We start from the raw sequence: 19,517 nt of genomic DNA, 5'->3' as shown, positions 1-19,517 counted from the left end.
GAGTAACAGAGTGCATTCACACTATCCATGCCTCTGATGATCTTATACATCTCTATAAAGGTTCCCCACCACCCCAACTTCAGTCTCCTACACTCTTTTTAAAAAAAAGTTCCAAGTTGTCCAGTCTAGCCCTATTATTCAGATCACTGAGTCCAGGCAACATCCTTGTAAATTACATCTGCGCTTTTTCTAGTTTAATAATGCACTTCGTATACAAGGTGACCAAGACAAATCACAACACTCCCCAGTGCAGCCTCACCAATGTCCTGTAACACTGCAACATAACTTCTCAACTCAACGCGCTGACTGATGAAGACCACTGTGCTAAAAGTTGCCATCACTGCCCTGTCTGTGACTCTACTTTCAGAGAACTGTGAACCACAACTCAAGATCCCTTTGTTCCGTCACTCTCCTTAAGACCCCACCATACACAATGAAATTCCTACCTTGACTTTAATTTCCAAAATGCAAGACCTAAAACTTACCCATATTAAACTCCATTTGCCATTTCTCGGCCCACTTCCCCAGCTGATCAAGAGTCTGCTGCAATTTCTGACAACATTCCTCACTGTCCACAATACAGCCTATTTTAGTGTCATTAACAAACTTAGTCAAGCCTTGTACATTCTCATCCAAATAATTGATTATAGATAAAAAACAGCAGTGGCCCAGCACTGATCCTGAGACACTCCACTCTTATCCACCACCTCCTCTACTATGTTATGGACTGTGCCCAAGATATCACCCCTAACTTTCCCAAGTGTTCATGTCTTTCTCCATGGTAAACACAGAGGAGAAATATTCATTGAGGACTATTCTCTCTCTAGTTAATCTTCTTCCTTTTAATATACACTTAAGCAATTTCAATAGGCTCTGATGTCACTCATGAAAGACATTTCAGATACTGATGGCTCATCTCAAGGGCTGATTGGAAGCTTATTAAGTTAATTACTTCCACCGCCCCCACACACACACACCACCCCACTTGCAATCATTGAGATTTGAGATGTTAAGGAGTTACAAAATGTATTTGAGCTTTGATATCCACTATTTTGTCCAGAGGTGACTGGAAGCAGGTGGTTTATTTTCAAGTTAACTTTATTTGAAATGTCTTGACAATGCAGGTTCACAAGATTCTGGAAATAAGATCATGTGATTATTTTCAGCCATTTTGAATTGGATAAGGCAATTTTTAAAAAAGAAACAGAACTTAAAAACATGAAAATGTGGAAGAGAATACTGTTTTATTTAGAATTTCTTTTCTTGCCCTTTGGCCATGATGATATAAATCAATATTATGAAATGTTTTTTGATGCTATCACCAATTTCCTTGAATTCCAGGATTGTGTTCACCAGAAAACTTTAAAAATACAACGCCATGAAGACGACAGAAGAAACCACATCTACTTTGCCTTTGGTAAAGTAGTAAAATACTGTTGACTTGCTTAATCTAGAATTCATATTCAAAATTAGCTATTACCTAACTATCCACACTTCAAAGTGAAATGTTTTGTATTAAATGTTCCAATGTGTAGAACAAGGTGACTTTTGATATCTGTTCATATCTTTAACCAACTAAACATATTGGAATTGTGAAACAACAGCAAAACCCCAGTCTGTTCTGCTCTCCCTCTCTCGGTCAGGTCTCCCTCCTAGTATTCCTGTTTGTTTTCTGCCATCAGTTATCTGATTGCAATCCATTGTTCTACAGCCTCTCCATTGTGCTATGGCAAGGTGAGGAGTGCTCAACATAGAGTGGCTTTTCAAAAGACGTGCAGCAAAACGAAGACAGCCAAAGTAACAATGGGGTGCCTCTTGCTCTTTGGGATTCTTCTGCAAGATAGCTGTTAGCTTCCATTCTCAACCAAAGATTATATTAGTGATGCAGTGACCAAGGTACAGTTACTTGATCTGAGCTAACAGTTTGCAATGGTCCTGTGGTCAATGTTTTGGCTTGCTTTCTCTATCATTTCATCCTTGCTTGTTACAAATACAGATTATAATGGTTATGAAATAAGATTGTAACTCTTCAAAGAGAGTTCATGATTCACTCTGACGATAAGGCACTATGGTCTCTAGAGGCACATTAAAAATCACTTGACTCTTGATTCTTCTTCAGAACAGTCATACTCAGTGGACTCAGCATCAATTCTGTTTCTCTCTCCAGAGATGCTGCCGGACTCAGAGTTCCTCTAGTTTTTATTTCTGATTTCCAGTGCTAATGGTATTTTGCTTTTGTTTGGATTGTTTATTTAACAACGTTATTGTCTTCGTCTGAGTTAGCTTAATTCAATATCTTGCTAGTATTGATGCTTCTGTGATTTTTCTCCTATCCGCTCATTATACGGGGGTGGCTCCAGCAGGTATTTGTTGCAGACCTGAAACTGTCCTTTAGGAAGTCATAGTGCACTGTCACCTTGAACCACACCATTAGGCCTCTATTTTGGAAGGTGCTGTTGCAGGAGCCTTGGTAAGTTGCTGCCATGCATCTTACAATTGGTATGTACTATATAACCATTGTGAACTGGTAGTGGAATGATTAAATGCTTAATTTGGTGGATAGTGTATCACTTCAAACAAGCTATTTTATTCTAGACAGTTTTCAACTTCTTGATTATTGCAGCTGTACTCATCCAGGCAAGTAGAGAGTACTCCACTGACTTGTACTTTTGTGGGAGAGTCAGTGAGTTAATCACTTTGCAATATCCAACTTTTCCATTTGCAGTATTTATGTAGTTGGATATGTGGCATGGAGGCTCAGTGATTAGCATTACTGCCTCACAATGCCAGGGACCTGGAGTCTATTCCACCCATACGTGACTGTGCAAACTGCATATAGACATTGTCCCATGTCTGAAGGAGTTTCTTCAGGGTGCTTTGGTTTCCTCCTGCAGTCCAGAGATGGGCAGGTTAAGTGGATTGACCATGCTAAATTGCCCATAGTGCCCAGTGCTGTGCAGGCTAGGTGGATTAGCCATGGGAAATGCAGGGTTACAGGAATAGGATCGTGGGGTGGGATGCTCATTGGAGTGTCAGAGTAGACTTGACGGCTGAATGGCCACAGTCTAGGGATTCTATGATTCTAAAATTTCTGATCAATGGTGACACAGTTTGTTGCTGTGGGGAAATTCAGTGATGCTGATGCCATTGAATGTTGAGGGGTACTGCTAATTCTATCATTAGCAACATTACTTATCAACTTAATGCTGGTCAACTTTTGCTGCATATACGCAAGGTACACTTTAGTATCTGACATACTGTGAATTAATGACCGTAATCATCAGTGAACATCCCCACTTAAGTGCACATGTTGGTAGAAAGGTCATTGATGAAGCAGTTGACTTAGCTGATATCCACTGAAGTGAAAGTCATAGACATTCTGTCAGGAGGAGAAATTTTCATTGTTCCCCAAGACATGTTTGTCTCTGGTAACAACCTTGAATAACTCCCAGACGAATTCTGTGTTGAATTGATTGGCTTTGAACTAGTGATCACTCTAACTAGTGGATAGTTTTATACCAGGTTTTCATTGGCTTCAATTTTACAAGGGCTCCTTGATGCCATGATTGATCAAAAACAGCCAAGATACCAAGGACGGTTATTCTCACCTTACCTCTGGAATTCCATTCCCTTGCCCATGTTATGAGAGTCCCAAGTCAAAATCAGATTGGGCATCTATGGGCATGTTATTGCTAAGTAAATGTTTCTTGATAGCTCTGTCATTGATATCTTGTATTACTTTACTGATGGTTGGACAGTGTGCTGCAATTGGCTTATTGAATTTGTCCTGCTATTAGCATACTGCATACCTGGGCAATTTTCCACTGAATAATTCAAACTGTGAATAAACTTGTTTTGAAAATTTTGGTTTCTTTAAAAAAAAAACTAAATTTGGCATGGCTGATAGTACACATTCTCTGAAGGCATTCAAAGAGTTCATTGTTCCCCAGGGCATGCCTGCCCCAGATTAATTTGTGCAGCTCATGGGAAATGAGGGTTTGCCAATGGAAGCAAGTTCTTGTGTAAGAAATTAGAACAAAATTAGCAGATAATTTGAGATGACTATTGTCTCTGGCAGCAGTATGGCCTCTAAGAAAACCATTTTGTTTAGTATCATCAAGGTTGAAGCCAGCAGGGACTGATGTAAAGCAGAAATGAAACAATTTGCAGATTCTAGAATGAAAGTGAGGAAAATGGACACTGCTTTTAAAACAGAGAGATTGGGCAAAACCAACTGCAGATGCTGGAAATCAGAAACTAAAACAATTTGTGCTGGAGAAACTACACTGGCAGGATCTATTGAGAGAAAAAAAAGTAACATTTTGAATCCAGTGACTCTTGTTTAGGATGAGTTGATGTGTCCAAATACCTTTTAAATGTTATTAATGTAACCGCCTCAACGATTACCACTGGCAGCTCATTCCCTGTGTGTACCACCCTCTGTGTATAAAAACAAGTTGCACCTCAGGTACCCTTTTATTCTTTCCCCTCTAATCTTAAACTTGATGCCCTCTAGTTCTTGATTCCCCAATCCTGGGAAAGGACTGAGTGCATTCATACTATCCATGCTTCTCATGATTTCATACACTTCAATAAGACTCCCACTTCAGTCTCCTATCCTCTAAAGAAAAATGTCTTCGCTTGTCTCTCCCTATAACTCAGACTGTTCAGTCCTGGCAACATCCTTTTAAATTTCTTCTGCACTCTTTCCAGTTTAATAACATCCCTATAGCAAGATGACCAAAACTGACACAATACTCCAATGCAGCCTCACCAACTCCTTTTGGCATTCTAGAATCCTCTATGCATGATATGTGCCTGCTGAATGCATAGAGAATGCTTTAAGACTGGGAACATTGGTTCTGTCAATTTTCTTTGTGATGCTGTCCTGTCACCTGATTTAAAAATCACACAACACCAGGCTGTAGTCCAACAGGTTATTTAGAGGCACTAGCTTTTGAAGCGCTGCTGCTTCATGTGGTTGCAGCAGTGTTCGAAAGCTAGTGCCTCCAAATAAACCTGTTGGACTATAGCCTGGTATTGTGATTTTTAATTGTGTCCACCCCAGTCCTACTCCGGGTTCTCCAAATTCTCACTGCCACCTGATGATTATAATGGATGAACGTAAGAGTTACATTTATTATTGGCACAAAACATGTGATTCTAGTCCATATAAGAGGATGGTGATGACAATCACTATATATTTAATTTCTGGCAGGATGTATAATGAATGGTCTACCCAAACACTGCTTTCGGCAGCTAAAGGAGCTGTTACCCTTGGAAAGCTGAATCTCTGTACCTTTGTGGCAGAAGCATAATTTGATATAGTATTGTTTGGAAACGTAAATGTTTCTACTGCATAGAGTAATTGACTATCAATATTAATTTGTAGTAGATTTGTAATTTCATCTGGATGTGGTTGATAATAGTATCCTCATGCTTTCAGGCCAAAGGCATTTGGTCCTCAGAGAAAACGCTTGCAAAAAAGCTGCATAGGCATGCATATTTGCTATATGAGTATAATAGTTAGATCTATAGTTTTTTGTAGTGATGTCATTATCTCCCATATATCTGGATATAGATTTTACCTTTCCAGAAACTGCGTGCCTCTATTTCCTGCTTTAAAAATATTTACAATAAAAATGACACAGTCCATTTATTGTTAGTTTGTTTTATTTTTCTGGGGAAAAGTGTTACTTTCAAAAAATAAGTGTAACTGAACTACAGGTATTACACACATATAAATTTTAAACTTCTAAATTGGTACCCAGAACATGATGGTTCTGTCATTAGATTGAGAATCCTTAATTCAGTGTTTGGGAAAGCAATCAAGAATTTATCAAAACAGATTTAGTTAGTTGCTTTGTATATTCTGTCTCAAAGCACAGTGATTGATCAAATGACAGATTCCTTGTTTACAAACATTGCTAAGCCATATTATTTGAGTCTTCTCAAAAGGCCCGATTACACAAAACATTATGTTAACTTGTCTCCTTGATGTTGGTTTGCAACAATTCTATGTAAGTTAAATTCCTGGCCTTGGGTAGGGGTAAGTTAAGAAATATCCTTACAAGAGAATGGGGTACAAAAAATATTCGCCATTCCTCAGCGACTCATTACATATCTGTATTTGTTGGCCTCCTGAATAATGGACTGATAATAGAAAACAGGAAGAACAAAAATGTCTTCTTTAATAGTGGACAACTAGCAGAGTAAATACTTCATTTAATATGGTGCAAGCTAAAAACGCTCATAGTAATGGCTTCCCACGTAAGTGGCACAGTTGTTAACTGTGCATAGAATAACTTTCATTTGGAGCCAACTGTTATCTTTCTTAAAATAATGATTAAAGTCTTGTGTACAATACTTTGTGGTTGAAGCTTATGTCCAGTATATTGCTGCCAACATTTGTTCGGTACTGAACATGTTTTAACTGCTATGCCAAATATTAAAAAAGTTCTGGTTTTCTGGGATTTACATGTCAATGAACTGAAACCTGCAACTCATTCTAAAAGATGAAAGACTTAACAGCAATCTGTTTGTTCAATATATCATTTCAGTTATACGACACTGCAATCCTTTGCGATAAATTCTGTGTCTTATGATCCTGTTCCACAGCTACCTGGTGAAGAAGCAATGCTCCCAAAGCACTTCCAAATAAACCTGTTGGACTATAACCTGGTGTTGTGTGCTTTTTAACTTTATGCCAAATATGGTTCGTTTATGTGCATTTTCCTTTTCGAAGATCTAAAGTGATACTGACTTCTAAGATAAGTTCAAATCTGATATATGATTGGGCAAACATATGTAGTATTTAGTTTGTATTTTCATAAGACCATGAGCAAGCTATCAAACTTTTCCCCACTGCAGACAATGTTGCTATTTGTTGAATGTAATTTTTCAGATGAATGCATATTTATCAAATTCTTTAGGCGGTTATAGTACTCTCCATTCCATGTGCAAACCAGGTTACATTCTTAAAAGCACTACATATAAAATGGCAAAGACTAGAAACTTCTTTTATAGTTAATGACACCTATCAAAAGTAAAATTTACCTCAACTTGACTAAATTGTTATTGCAAAGTTTGTCTAACACAATGGAAATAAATAACTATACAGATAAAAATAGTTCAGTTTTAAATAAGACGTGCAACATATACCATTAGATTCAAAATTCCCCATAAAACATGCATTATTCTTTACATAAATAAATCTGTATGGCTCAAAAGCAGTTCACAATTTGAAAAAAGTAAGGAATTTGCACCATTTATTTGAGTTTCTATTGTAAGATGTATGCAATCAGTTTATCTCTGCATGTCATTCACAAACCAGTATATTGAAGTTTCATTTGCCTGAACTGCTTAAAATATGAATTTTTTTTGAGAAAGAGAGGACTTGAGTCAGTTTGAATACAAAAAATTCCCAATCGAAAGCTGGTCCATTTATCAAAAACTGACCTTAAAATGTAATGTCTGTAGACTCTCTAAGCTAAGCTGATCTAAATGTGCTCTTTGGACATATTCACACATTCAGTTTCTGATAACCATGTTCTAGAATCTAGGGGAAAAAAAAACACACCCTTATTAGGTTTATGACTGCGTTATAGATTGAAAATTTTTCAAACTTGACTGAATGACCATTCTATCTGTGGGTTGTGTGTTTTTGGCCACTAAGCAGTGAATCCATTGTTTCTTTATTGTTATGCATGCAACTTTCTCATGCCTCATTAATGTTATTTACAGTTCATGTGTTCTGTGGAGAGGGACCTTTAGTATTTATCTCCCCCTCGCATTTTCTAGAAAATTAATGCATGATTTTAACATTTTTCTGCTTCATACACCATCATCAATGACATTTAGAAGGAAAATGGATTTTATCTTGCAACTTAAATTCAAGACTACCTTGTGTTTGAACATAGTATTTTACAGTATTTATAATATATTTGCAAATATGAATTAATGTAAACCTATGCAGAATTCCATCACAGTTTCATGTAAACTTGTGTTCAAAGACCTTTAAAGCCAAATTGAGTTCAATTCAGTTAAAAAAACAACATAGAATGTTACCCTTTAAGTACTTCAAGCAGAACTTTGGAACTAAGGGTCCGATGTTTCATTAGGTAAATATGGAATTTTAGCTTTTGGAAAAATCAAATAACCTTTCTCTGCTACAAAGCATTCTCTAATAAGGCTGATAACAACAAGCAAGTCTATCATCACTTTAAGTAACTGAGCTTTGAATATACTGATTCACATCATCTATGGACACTGATAGTAATGTCACCAGCGGACAAATTACCGAGTTGAATTTTACAGAGAACAATAAGACTGACTTAACAGCAAGTTCAAGAACTGAACTGGAGAGATGACAAATTTAGTTGAGAGCAGGAAATTGAACTATAACAACTCTTGTCCAGAAAGAGGACTTAATATTGAGGGAAGTGGGTTAAGCTGGATAAGCTCAATTACTTTTTCCTGTTTTTTAACTTCCAACTCTGCTAGACTGTATTGTTTCCATTTGCTGTTGTAATATTGTATCAAATGTTAATCAGGATAAACCTAAATGTATTGGGATATAAATCATTAAAAACTTTTTAAATGGTGCTTTTTGGAAATGCTGGCTTTTTGTGGACTAATTCCTTTCAATTTTCCGAATTGTCTCTATAGTTTAATGCAAATAAACTGTCAGGAGTTAATTAAGTAAAATCCCAAACTTATTAAGAGGGAGATATAATATTTGACACAGAGCATAAGAACTCTGACAAATCAGCAGTGCAAATTAACATTATAGTAGAAATGACATTCTATCCTTCCAGCCACCCCTACCCCACCCTGAAATAGATTTCCATTGACTTTAATTCAAACATATTGTAGGGTTTTGCTGATCTTTCCTAACATGAAATTAGTTCTGGGTTGGTTCTGATCTTTAGTAGAGGTGTACTTTTGTCAGTCTGAACATAGACCGAAAATAAGATGAGCACTTAAAAGATGTGCCCGCGTATGAATTGCCCACATTTACATTGATTTTAAACTATAGGATCACTAAGTGCCCATAAATTCAGGTTAAATGCTCACATCATCGAACATTTAAAGTTGTTTAATATTCAAAGTGCAATCTTGGGTGTATTAACGTTACTTACAAAAGAAATCTGTTAGGTTGATGGGTTTAGAAAATCCTCTTCTATCACCACGTTTAATAGTAAGTTTTCTGAACCATATTTATATAATTTTTGTGCTGTATTAAAGTTACTTTGCTCATACGATACTGTCTACAAAAAGGCTAAAACAATATTCGGCCAGGAGCACATGCAGTACTAGGCCCAGTTTAGGACTTTGCACTACAATGTGACATTTCTGTAAAGGTTTGCTGATATAAGGAATGCAAATCTGAATGCCTTTATTATATTTGAAGCACCATGTACATGGTACAGAACAGAATTGCTCAACAGCTCGAATCCATCAAAGTAGAACTCATCAAATTATGTCACCTTGTCATCAGCCACACATAATTTTAAATGCTATTTTTAATGTTTAAAATATTAACTTAACTGTTTAACGAATTCTTGCTGTGATGGTGATGAGCTGTTGTGGATACTGCCATTAATATGGTTCAAACTTCTGTAATCTCAAGCTATGTTGAACCAAATGTCTAATACTTCATAATAGGTTAGTCACAATGCTAGACTGTCAGTTACAAAACAGGCACAGGATATTGTGATGAAAAATGTATCATTTATATATAGGTACAATTTTTGGAATTTTCAGTTCAAGACAGTGGAAGATGGGTATTAGTTATTTTTTTTAAAAAAAGGTCAGCGTGTTCTTCCAGAATAGTCATTACATCCTGAACTTCGTCAGAAAGCAAGTGACTGCAGACTCTTGTAGTGTTAAGAGAAAGATGGTTATACTGTAGTGCTTACAACAGGTAGAGTTAACATGTAATCAAAGTTTGAACTTTTTCTTAAAAAAATTCAATCAGAAGATGAGTGTTGAGTTTAGAAGCAAAGTTTGTTTCTCTCCTAGAAGGATTGAGGGAACAAATCACCTCAGTAGAAAGGCGGTTAACCAGCAGAGTTTGGTCAGATATCTGCAAGATGTCAGAACTGTGAAAGTTTTGGCTCTCAAATTTGGAAAGAATTCACTGAATTGTCTCTCCTGAGAGTTTATTTGCTCTTAGACTGTAATCAATTAAGTAGAATCGCAAAATAGTTGAGAAAGAAATGTAATTTCTCTCAAATGGATAATGTTAAAAATCCGATTGAACGTTATTTTGTTCTGATATCGATTTTGCCAAATACCTTTTTATATTGAGAACTTGTTTTTTGCAAATTCATTCTTTTGTGTAATTGACACGTGTGTCTGCATATTTATTCACGTGAATAAATCTTAGTGATGAACCATCATGTTAACATTAAAAAATAAAACAAATGATCTATCAGTCAGGCCTCACTCTGGGATTTGATTTATCCCATTGTGCCATCATAGAAAACATAGGACTTAAACATAGATAATAGAGCTAGGCCATTCAGCCCTTTGAACCTGCCCTGCCATTCAATATGGTCATGGTTTAATATATGATGCGGAGGTGTCGGTGTTAGATTGGGGTGTCAGAAGTCTTAAGTCAGAGTACAACAGGTTTACTTGAAATTACAAACTTTCACAGCATTGTCCTTTTGTGGCTTCACCTGATGAAGAGGCTGCACTCCAAAAGCTTGTGATTTCAAATAAACCTGTTGGACTATAATTTTGTGTCGTCTGAATTCTGACATGGTTTAATATAGTTCTTAGGGCTAAGGGAATCAAAGAGTATGGAGTGAAAGTGGGAACATGGAGTATTGAGTTAGATGATCAACCAAAAATTTGTACTGTTCAGAAACAGTGGGTTCAAAAGGTCTGTTTCCATTCCATATGACTTTGGTTGATCACCCAACTCAGTACTCTGTTCTCACATTCACTCCATGCTCTTTCATCCCCTTAGCCCTAAGAACTATATTACCACCTCCTTGAAAACAGTTGAGATCACAATATAAATAGTATCTCATAGTTGCTTATTATATTTGGTTTCTGTCAGATCTCAGTAACAGAAAAATAACACCAATAAAAAATGTATTAACTTTAAGAATCATTTGTACCAATGAAGGACTCACTAAAAGAAGGATTCCTAAGAGATCAGTCAGATCCATTGAGTATAAAGGCAACAATGCTGGTATTTCTAGCAACTATTTTGTAATACTTCAGATAGAACACTGATCAGAGATGTTTAACTTTGGGGTAGTAAAAAATGTGCATTTGGTGTATCATCATCGAAGAAAATCCATTTTAGTACTGACATGAAACTGACATAGTGTCTGTTTCATGCCCTGGGCCTAAGACTCAAAGAATTTAGATTCCTTTACACAAAAGCAGGCTACCTCACTCCAATGACAATTAAGCATGGAAAAATACAATTTAAATTATGCTAGAAATCGCATGTGATTTTGTACCTAGGGTCTGGTATAAACAAATCACTTATGTGAGCAAAATAGAGATTTATCTATCACGTGCCAACAAAAACCTAACTTTGACATATCCAGAAACGAGTGTTCAAAAATGACTGAGGATGGAAATAAGAATAGAATTTTGTGTTTTGCTCTGTTATCTAATGCAGAGATATATAGAACTCTTGCATCATGTTGATCTAGGGATTTGCAGTATTGTATCAAACGGCTTGGGATCTCTAGCCTTTGGTTCTTTGGAATAGTGTGGTAGAGAAAATTAGAAAGAGCGTATTGGGAATGGGAATCATGTAGGACAGGCACTTCCTTCATTTCAAACAGTATCCTTCACTTTATTAGGCATTTAAGATTGGTTGACAGAAACTAAGAAAGATTGTAACAGTAGTATTTCATTTGCCAATCCAGTTTAACATTTGCTCAGCATAAGCCAATCCCTGCCAATAGTTGACCTGTGTGGGTGAGGCATGACTTTTTTCTTTAATGATTAAAGCAGAGAATTGACCAACACTAAAAGATGAGATCTAAGGAATGTTTTTGTCGGTTTTGAAGGTGATCAAGAGTAGTATGAAGTCTATTAAAACTAGGTAGTGGAAGTTTGAGATAATGCATCCTGACTCAGAATCGGCAATTTTTTCCATACAAAATCAATGACAGAATCCCGACAGTGCAGACAGAGGCCATTTGAGTCTACACTGACCCTCTGAAGAACATCCCACCCAATCCCCATAAGCCCACATTTACCATGGCTAACCCACCTAACCTGCATGCCCCTGGACACTATGGATAATTTATCACAACCAATCTACCTGATCTGCACATTTTTGGATTGTGGGAGGAAACCGGAGCATCCAGACAAAACCCGCACAGACACTGAGAATGTGCAAACTCCACACAGGCAATGCTGGAATTGAACCCAGGTCCCTGGTGTGGTGAGGCTGCAGTGCTAGCCATCAAGGAAGGTGAGGGTCTTTTTTGTGTTTGTCTCTGGTGCTAACAATATTACAAGATTAACTTAATTTCAACTTAGGCTCAGTCAGTGTCAGGATGACCCAGTGGCCCTTGAACAGATTTCATTAGTTGATTGCTAAGCAGATGTTGCTGTACAGGCAGCCAATTAAATGGAAAAAGGACGTTGGGATCTTACACTGCATATATCCTGCTGGTATAATTGTTTTTGCGTACATTACTTGATGAAAAAATAAGCATCGAAAATGAAATAACTCCATAGCAGCTGATATCCTGTCACCAAGTCACCCTTTATTTACTGCTTGATGCTGGTCCAGCTTCCTCAGAGCTAGCTCTGTGAGCAAAATGTCTGACACTCTGTTCATTAATTTCTTAAGTTTTAAAAAAAAACTTACCTTTTTTCTAATCAAACTTTTCAGAGATATTACACACCTCTGAAGCCAGTAGGACTTGAACTCTGGTCCTTCGGTTCAGGGGTAGGGACGCTACCTCTGTGCCAAAAGAGGCCCAAGGTTTTGATCATTAACATCATCGACAACATGGGGCGGCGTGGTGCCTCAGGGGTTAGCACTGCTGCCTCACAGCACCAGGGACCTGGTTTCGATTCAAGTGACTGTCTGTGTGGAGTTTGCACATTCTCCCCAAGTCTGTGTGGGTTTCTTCCGGGTGCTCCAGTTTCCTCCCACAGTCCAAAGATGTGCAGGTTAGGTGAATGGGCAATGTTAAATTGCCCATGGGTGTTCAGGAATGTCTAGGTTAGGTGCATTAGTCAGGGGCAAATGTAGAGTAATAGGGTAGGGAAATAGGTTTGGGTCGGATCTTCTTTGGAGGGTCAGTGTGGACCTGTTTCCACACGAGGGATTCTATTCTTTGACAAACTTTGCCCTGATATGAAATTCAGGGAGCTTATTTACATTTGAACAGGAATGTGGAGTTCCAAACTCAAACAGACCAGGTCTGGCCTATGGAGGAAATGACAGTGTGCTGTTAATGCTGCTTTATCAGAAATAAAATTAGAGGACATATGAAACATTCCTTTGGATGTCTGATGCAGTAGGATGTCTGATGCGGTATGAAAATCCTGGAGATGCTCTTGTTCATATTAGCTAGCCAGGACTCCCTGATTAGACCAAGCTAACAACCTCAATCAAGGATCTCATTCTGAGAACCACCTGGCTGACTTCATTACAATAACTACATCTCTCCCTTTCTGGGGACACAGGCCTGTTCTTTTTCTGGTAGCCTCTCCTGGAGCATTTTCGCACTGGGTCCAGTTCCTCCAACTCAGCCTCTGATATGGGCAGTGTGTACTGGACTGTAGCCCGCCTCTTGTGCATACAACATCTCAGAAGAAGTTCATTTTTTTCAGTGGTAAAGGTGTCGAGGCTGCGACATGTGCTGTGTCCATCTCAGACTGGTGGTTTCTTTGACGCTAGACAGAGAGGGAGAATCCACAGGTTCCGATAGCCTTTGCAGCTGTTCTGAGGGTCCAGCTATGTTTTGTTCCTGCCTATTTTGCAAGTTTGCAGCTTTCATGTGGTTCACGTGCTTGTTCAGGACTGTCTCACTTGCCTGAACTTTCTACTTCACGGGACCTAACCTCTCATCAACCAAGCCTCTTGCCCATTCTTTCATGGTATTGACACCAAACTTTGTCTCCTGACGTAAAGTTCTCTCTCAATTAGAGAAGTCTTGTCCGGCACCAGTGTTCTTGATGCAATTTCACCAATTCATACCCCACACCACCACCACCACCACCACCACCAAGTCTGGTGTGGAGTCCGCTCTCTATTAGAAACTCTGCTGGAGCTATTCTTGTAGCTACATGAGGGGTGGTCTGATGATCAAATAGGAACTGACTCAGCTGGTATCGAGTGAAGCTACAGGCTTCTTTAACCCTACCTTCACAGTTTGGACTACTCTTTCTGCCAGACCATTGGATGGTATGAAGCTTTCCTTATATACCAAATGTCATTTGACTTTAGGAAATACTCCATTCCCTACAGGTAATAGTGGACCGTAATATATGACCAATACTTCTAGGAGCCCATACATTGGAAAAGATGCTCGCAACTTTTCTATCATTGTCTTGTGTTTGAAAAATGAACTCTACGCACATCCAACCACAATGACTAAAAATGTTGAGCCCATGAGTACGTAATCGATGTGTAACTAAGTCTGTAACTGGTAATTTTTGTCCTCATTGGCACTCTGGGCACCACCTCACAATTCGACTATGTCTGCATCCAACCTTGGCCAGCAGACACAACTTCTTGCCAATATCTTCATTTTGGACCTGGATGACCCTGGTCAAGTTCAGCCAGTATCTGGCTGGCAGTGACATTTGCTTGGGACAATCACTCTTGCTCCCCATTAAAAAAAAACGCCATCATCTACAGTGATCTGCTCTCAACAGGACCCGAAAGGTTTCGATTCCGGTTGTGACGACTCTTTGTTTCTCCCATCACCACCAGCTGTTTTAGTTTTCAATTTGACCAGAAGCTATGGGTGGCACTGCCTTATCCTCTTTAAGTAGACATAGCAGGGGTTTGTGGCCTGTTATTATTACAAATTTATGTCCATAAAGGTATTTGTGGAACTTTCACCAAAGATGACAGCCAAACCTTTCTTCTCCATCTGGGCAAATTTGTGCTCTGCATCAGCCAAAGTCTGGAAAGCGTACGCTATTGGGCATTCATCTCCATGAGGCCATCTATGAGCTAACACAATCCTGATATTGTGTGGGGAGGCATCGGATGTCAGCACTAGATTTTGCTTGGGTGCACCAACACCTTAGATAATGATAGCTGCTTCTCCACTTCTGTAAAGGCTACAGCTTTGGCTATGAGACCATTTTGAGGCTGACCTTTTTTCAATCGCAGATGTAAGGGGTCTAGGATGGAGGCTTGGTTACGTATGAACTTTGCATAATAATTCAGCAATCCAAAGAAAGATCTAAGCTCCCATATAGACGTAGGAGCCTGGCATCTTTGCTCACGCTCTCTTTATCTTCCAATGGGTGTAACCTGGTATGTTGACTCTGTAGCCCAAGTAGGTCTTTTGGGGTGCCTGGAACACACATTTTTCCTTCTAAGGCATGCCTTGGAGAAACATCTCAGGACTCTGTCCAAGTTCTCTAAGTACTCTTTATTGGTCTTCCCTGTTATTAGCACTGTCTTTGAGATAAATGGCATCCTGGGGTAGATATTGTAAAATGTTCTCCATTATCCACTAAAAAATAAAACTGGCAGTCAAGTCTATTGGTAGAAACCCTTCTGAGTATTAATTGTGGCATACTCCTAAGCATCATGCAACCATAATTGCAGGTCCAGCTTCATGAAGGACACCAGCACTGAGTATAAATCCTCTATACAAGGGATTGGGTATTTATGCAACAGCAAAAAAAGTTTACCATTTGTTTAAAATTCCCATATAGGTGAACCGACCCAGTGGGCTTCACAATTGGTCAGCCCGGTGCTGCCCGTTCTGCAAAGTATATTGGTTTGACGATTCCTTTGCTTTCCATCTTTCTGATTTTGTAAAGCAAACGGCATTGGGCAGGCCTTGCACAATCATGGAATTGCTTCCTGGTGAACATGCAAGGTGGCTTTGGCTCCTTTGATAGTTCCTAGACCTTCCTGAAAAACATCCAGGTGTTTAATTAGGACTTTATTCAGGTAGCCATTTTCTAATTGAAAAATGTTTGACCCAATCACAGTAAATCTTTCTCAACCATTTTTACCCCATTAAGCTTGGGGTCCAGACTTTCACTACAACCAGTGGTAACTGAACCACCTGCTTCTCATATGATACCAGAACCAAGGTTGTAACTTAATCTGTAAAGGTTCCCCAGTATAGGTTCTCAGTCTAGCCGGGGTTTTACGCTAACTTATGGACTGAACTCCAGAGCTAATTTTTTTAAAAGTGATTTTACAATCACTGATACCGTGCTGGTATTAACCTCTAATAGCACTTGGTGACCATTTTAACCACATTTATTTTGACTGGTTCTGATTTAGATGTTGCTAAGCAATTTAAAACCAGATGTAGATAGGCTTTCCAAGGTGCACACACTCTTGGATACTGGCTTGAGTTCTCTTACTCAATTCAGGCCTAGTGGGACACTTTTGCTGTCTTGAGTCCACATACAGGCAGCAACTACAAATGGGTTGCTGGCCTGGATCCTGAAGAAACTGTTATTCGTTTGGCTGAAGCTTGGCTTTGTTTTGGGTTTTTGCTATGGGCTGATCTGGAGTCTCTGTTCAGGATACATGCTGAATAATGCTATGCAGTGGCCTTCACTCAGTTGACCTGGTAAAAGTGTCCACACCTTTAATTCATATGTTCCACTTGCTCCATTTTCTAATGACAAAGCCAGTTGTGGTCCCTGTTTGTAGCCCCTGGTTAAATCATTAATCCCTCATACCAATGGCCTCTCGGCAACTCCTTAAGGATAAAGCAAAGTCACATGCTCAGTCATCTTAATCCTGACATATTCTCCTGGTTCTCAAATTGCCAAGTAAAGCACCTCAGACTTCGAGAAGTCTTGGGTCGTAATGTTCCTTAACTCAATCTTAACAATTAAACCTATTGGAATATAACCTGGTGCTGAGTGTTTTGTAACTTTGACTGAATCTATCAACTCTTGAAAGGTTTTAGTAGCTGGTGCCTCAGGAAATTAAGCTCATGACTGAAAAAGCTGTGGGTCCACAAGTTATCAGGAGAATCGCTCATTGCTTTTCATCTGCCCTAATATCATTTGCCTGATATAAATAACACATTATTTCCACATACTGGGCCTAGTCTTTTACGGCGGGAAGCTTGACTCTTTCGATCCTAAGTAATGGCATGATGCCAGAAATGCTTACCCCAACTCTAAGGTGACTGTTATAAGCAGATTTCTTCAGAAGCATATTTGTTCTAGTCACCGCAGGGGCTTCTATACTGTCACCAAGTCACCTTTTGTTTACATGTGCATGGTACCTGACACTGGTCCGGCTTCCTCAGAGCCAGCTCTCAGCGAACAGAACTTCTGATACTCTTGTTTATGTTTTTTTTTTAATGAGGTGCAGCTAGTCCAGGGACAGTCCCCTTCAAGGAGGAGAGTCCTTGCACGTATGTACACACTCACACTGATCCAACTCTCAATAGGGGAAAAACACCCGAGTGGCCAGGATACTCTTGTTTATATGTCAGCCAGGGCTCTCTGATTGGACCAGATTAACAGCTAGAATCAGGGAACTCATATTTGATGAGGTCTACCTGGATGACTTCATTACAATCACTACAGAAAGTAAACTTGAAAATAATTTGAAGCTGTCACCACCTAGGAGCTTCAGAAAAAAATATCATCAATACATGCTGAAGGCAGTGATGAAAAAAGGTGACTAAAAGATGCATATCTATATGTGACAGAAGAGATTAATTAAGCACTATTGCTTCAACGCTCCACTGTTTTAAGTTATTATTGATCACACAAGTCTCCAATTACTTTCTTGGGCTCTCTAGCTACCAAATATCATGGTGAATAAAGCTGAACAAATTGTTTCACTTCATTTCAAGGGTTTGGAATGAAGTAATTTCATATTTTGATTATATTAATATTTATCTGAATTTTTTAAAAAAGTGCTCAAACTTTTAATGAGCAATTTCAATACAGCAACTTCATTCTCCAGAACTCTCAATTGAGAGGAATAATATGTAGTCTGCATGTTTTTTGGGGAATAGGGAATACAGTATTAAAAAGAGGTGATTTATATTCAAAAGCAAATGCTTATGATTGAGGAAATCTATTATGGAATGTAAAATGAAACCTAAAAGAGCTTGCAGACTTTTCATTAAAAATGACCAAATAAAGATGTCAACCCAGTACCTAATGTGATAAATCCTTCTACAGATTTCTTTTGTCATTCAACACGAATGACTTTAGGCTCTGGTTGCTGAACTGCAGCACCAGACTTCTCCCTATGAAGAGAAAGCATGAAACAGGGATTTAACATCTGCAACTCCACAAAGTAGATGGGAAGAGGGTATAAGAGAAACACCAAATCAGGAAGTATATGCAGGCAAGCCGTAGCGGACAGCAAAATAGCATCATCAGACCTATGAAACAGAGAAAAACAGTTTAAATTATTCAGTACAGCCCTATTTCATTCCAAATACATTTGTCAATAAACAAAGTATTTGCTTGAAACATTGATATAACTTAATTTTTCTTGTCGGTTAATGCAATAGTTATTATTTGAACTTAAATTATAATATTTATTAAATAATATGGTTTCAACAATACAGCATATCTGCATCATCATGATAGTTTATGTATATTGAATCTTATATATTAAAGGTAGCAATACTTTGAAAGTTCAGAACACACCCTGAACTTGTGATTTACTACATTCTTTTGGTATTATTATATGTTTGGAATCATATACCCTGTTACAAAATATAGTTCAAATTAAAATATTAAAAACCTGTTAATGAATACGGCCCTCAGTATTTACAGTGCATATATGTATAAAAAAAACCAAAAAATGCTGGAAATATTGAGCAGGTTCATCAGGGGACAATAAGAGAGTTAAAATTTAAGATCTGTGTCATTTTATCAGAACTAGATGAAACTGAAAAATACATTTCAGCTCAACAGCCATTCATTTAATAGATATTCTGTGAGAGATATTTTATGTCTGTTTGCTTAATAGCAATTGAACTTTTTAAGAAAATAAATCTGTTTGACTTCTAATCAAGTCAATCATTCATAGAGTCATAGGGATGTACAGCACAGAAACAGACACTTTGGTCCAACTTGTCCATGCTGACCAGATATCTAAGGAGGAGAAAGTGAGGACTGCAGATGCTGGAGACCAGAATTGAAAAATGTGGTGCTGGAAAAACACAGCAGGCCAGGCAGCATCCGAGGAGCAAGAGAATCGACGTTTCGGGCATAAGCTCTTCTTCAGGAGTGAGGCTGGTGTGCCAAGCGGGCTGAGATAAAAGGTAGGGGGGAGGGAATTTGGGGGAGGGGTGCTGGGAATACGATAGGTGGAAGGAGGTGAGGGT

General features: G+C 38.4%; 1 protein-coding gene across 6 annotated transcripts in view; it reads right to left on the bottom strand.

Moving 5' to 3' along the window:
- Positions 1-17,683: 17,683 nt before the first annotated feature.
- tmem269 (transmembrane protein 269) overlaps positions 17,684-19,517 on the bottom strand; it is an 85,646-nt gene continuing 83,812 nt past the window's right edge. For all 6 annotated transcript variants that reach the window (XM_043675515.1, XM_043675519.1, XM_043675516.1 and 3 more), the window contains exon 7: positions 17,684-18,563. In XM_043675515.1, the coding sequence (XP_043531450.1) occupies positions 18,454-18,563 (110 nt within the window). In that variant the 3' untranslated portion in view covers positions 17,684-18,453. The remainder of the gene's footprint in view (positions 18,564-19,517) is intronic.

Source organism: Chiloscyllium plagiosum, chromosome 34 (assembly GCF_004010195.1).
Source record: "Chiloscyllium plagiosum isolate BGI_BamShark_2017 chromosome 34, ASM401019v2, whole genome shotgun sequence".
Taxonomy (NCBI): Eukaryota; Metazoa; Chordata; class Chondrichthyes; order Orectolobiformes; family Hemiscylliidae; genus Chiloscyllium; species Chiloscyllium plagiosum.
This window is presented reverse-complemented; position numbering and strand designations above follow the sequence as displayed.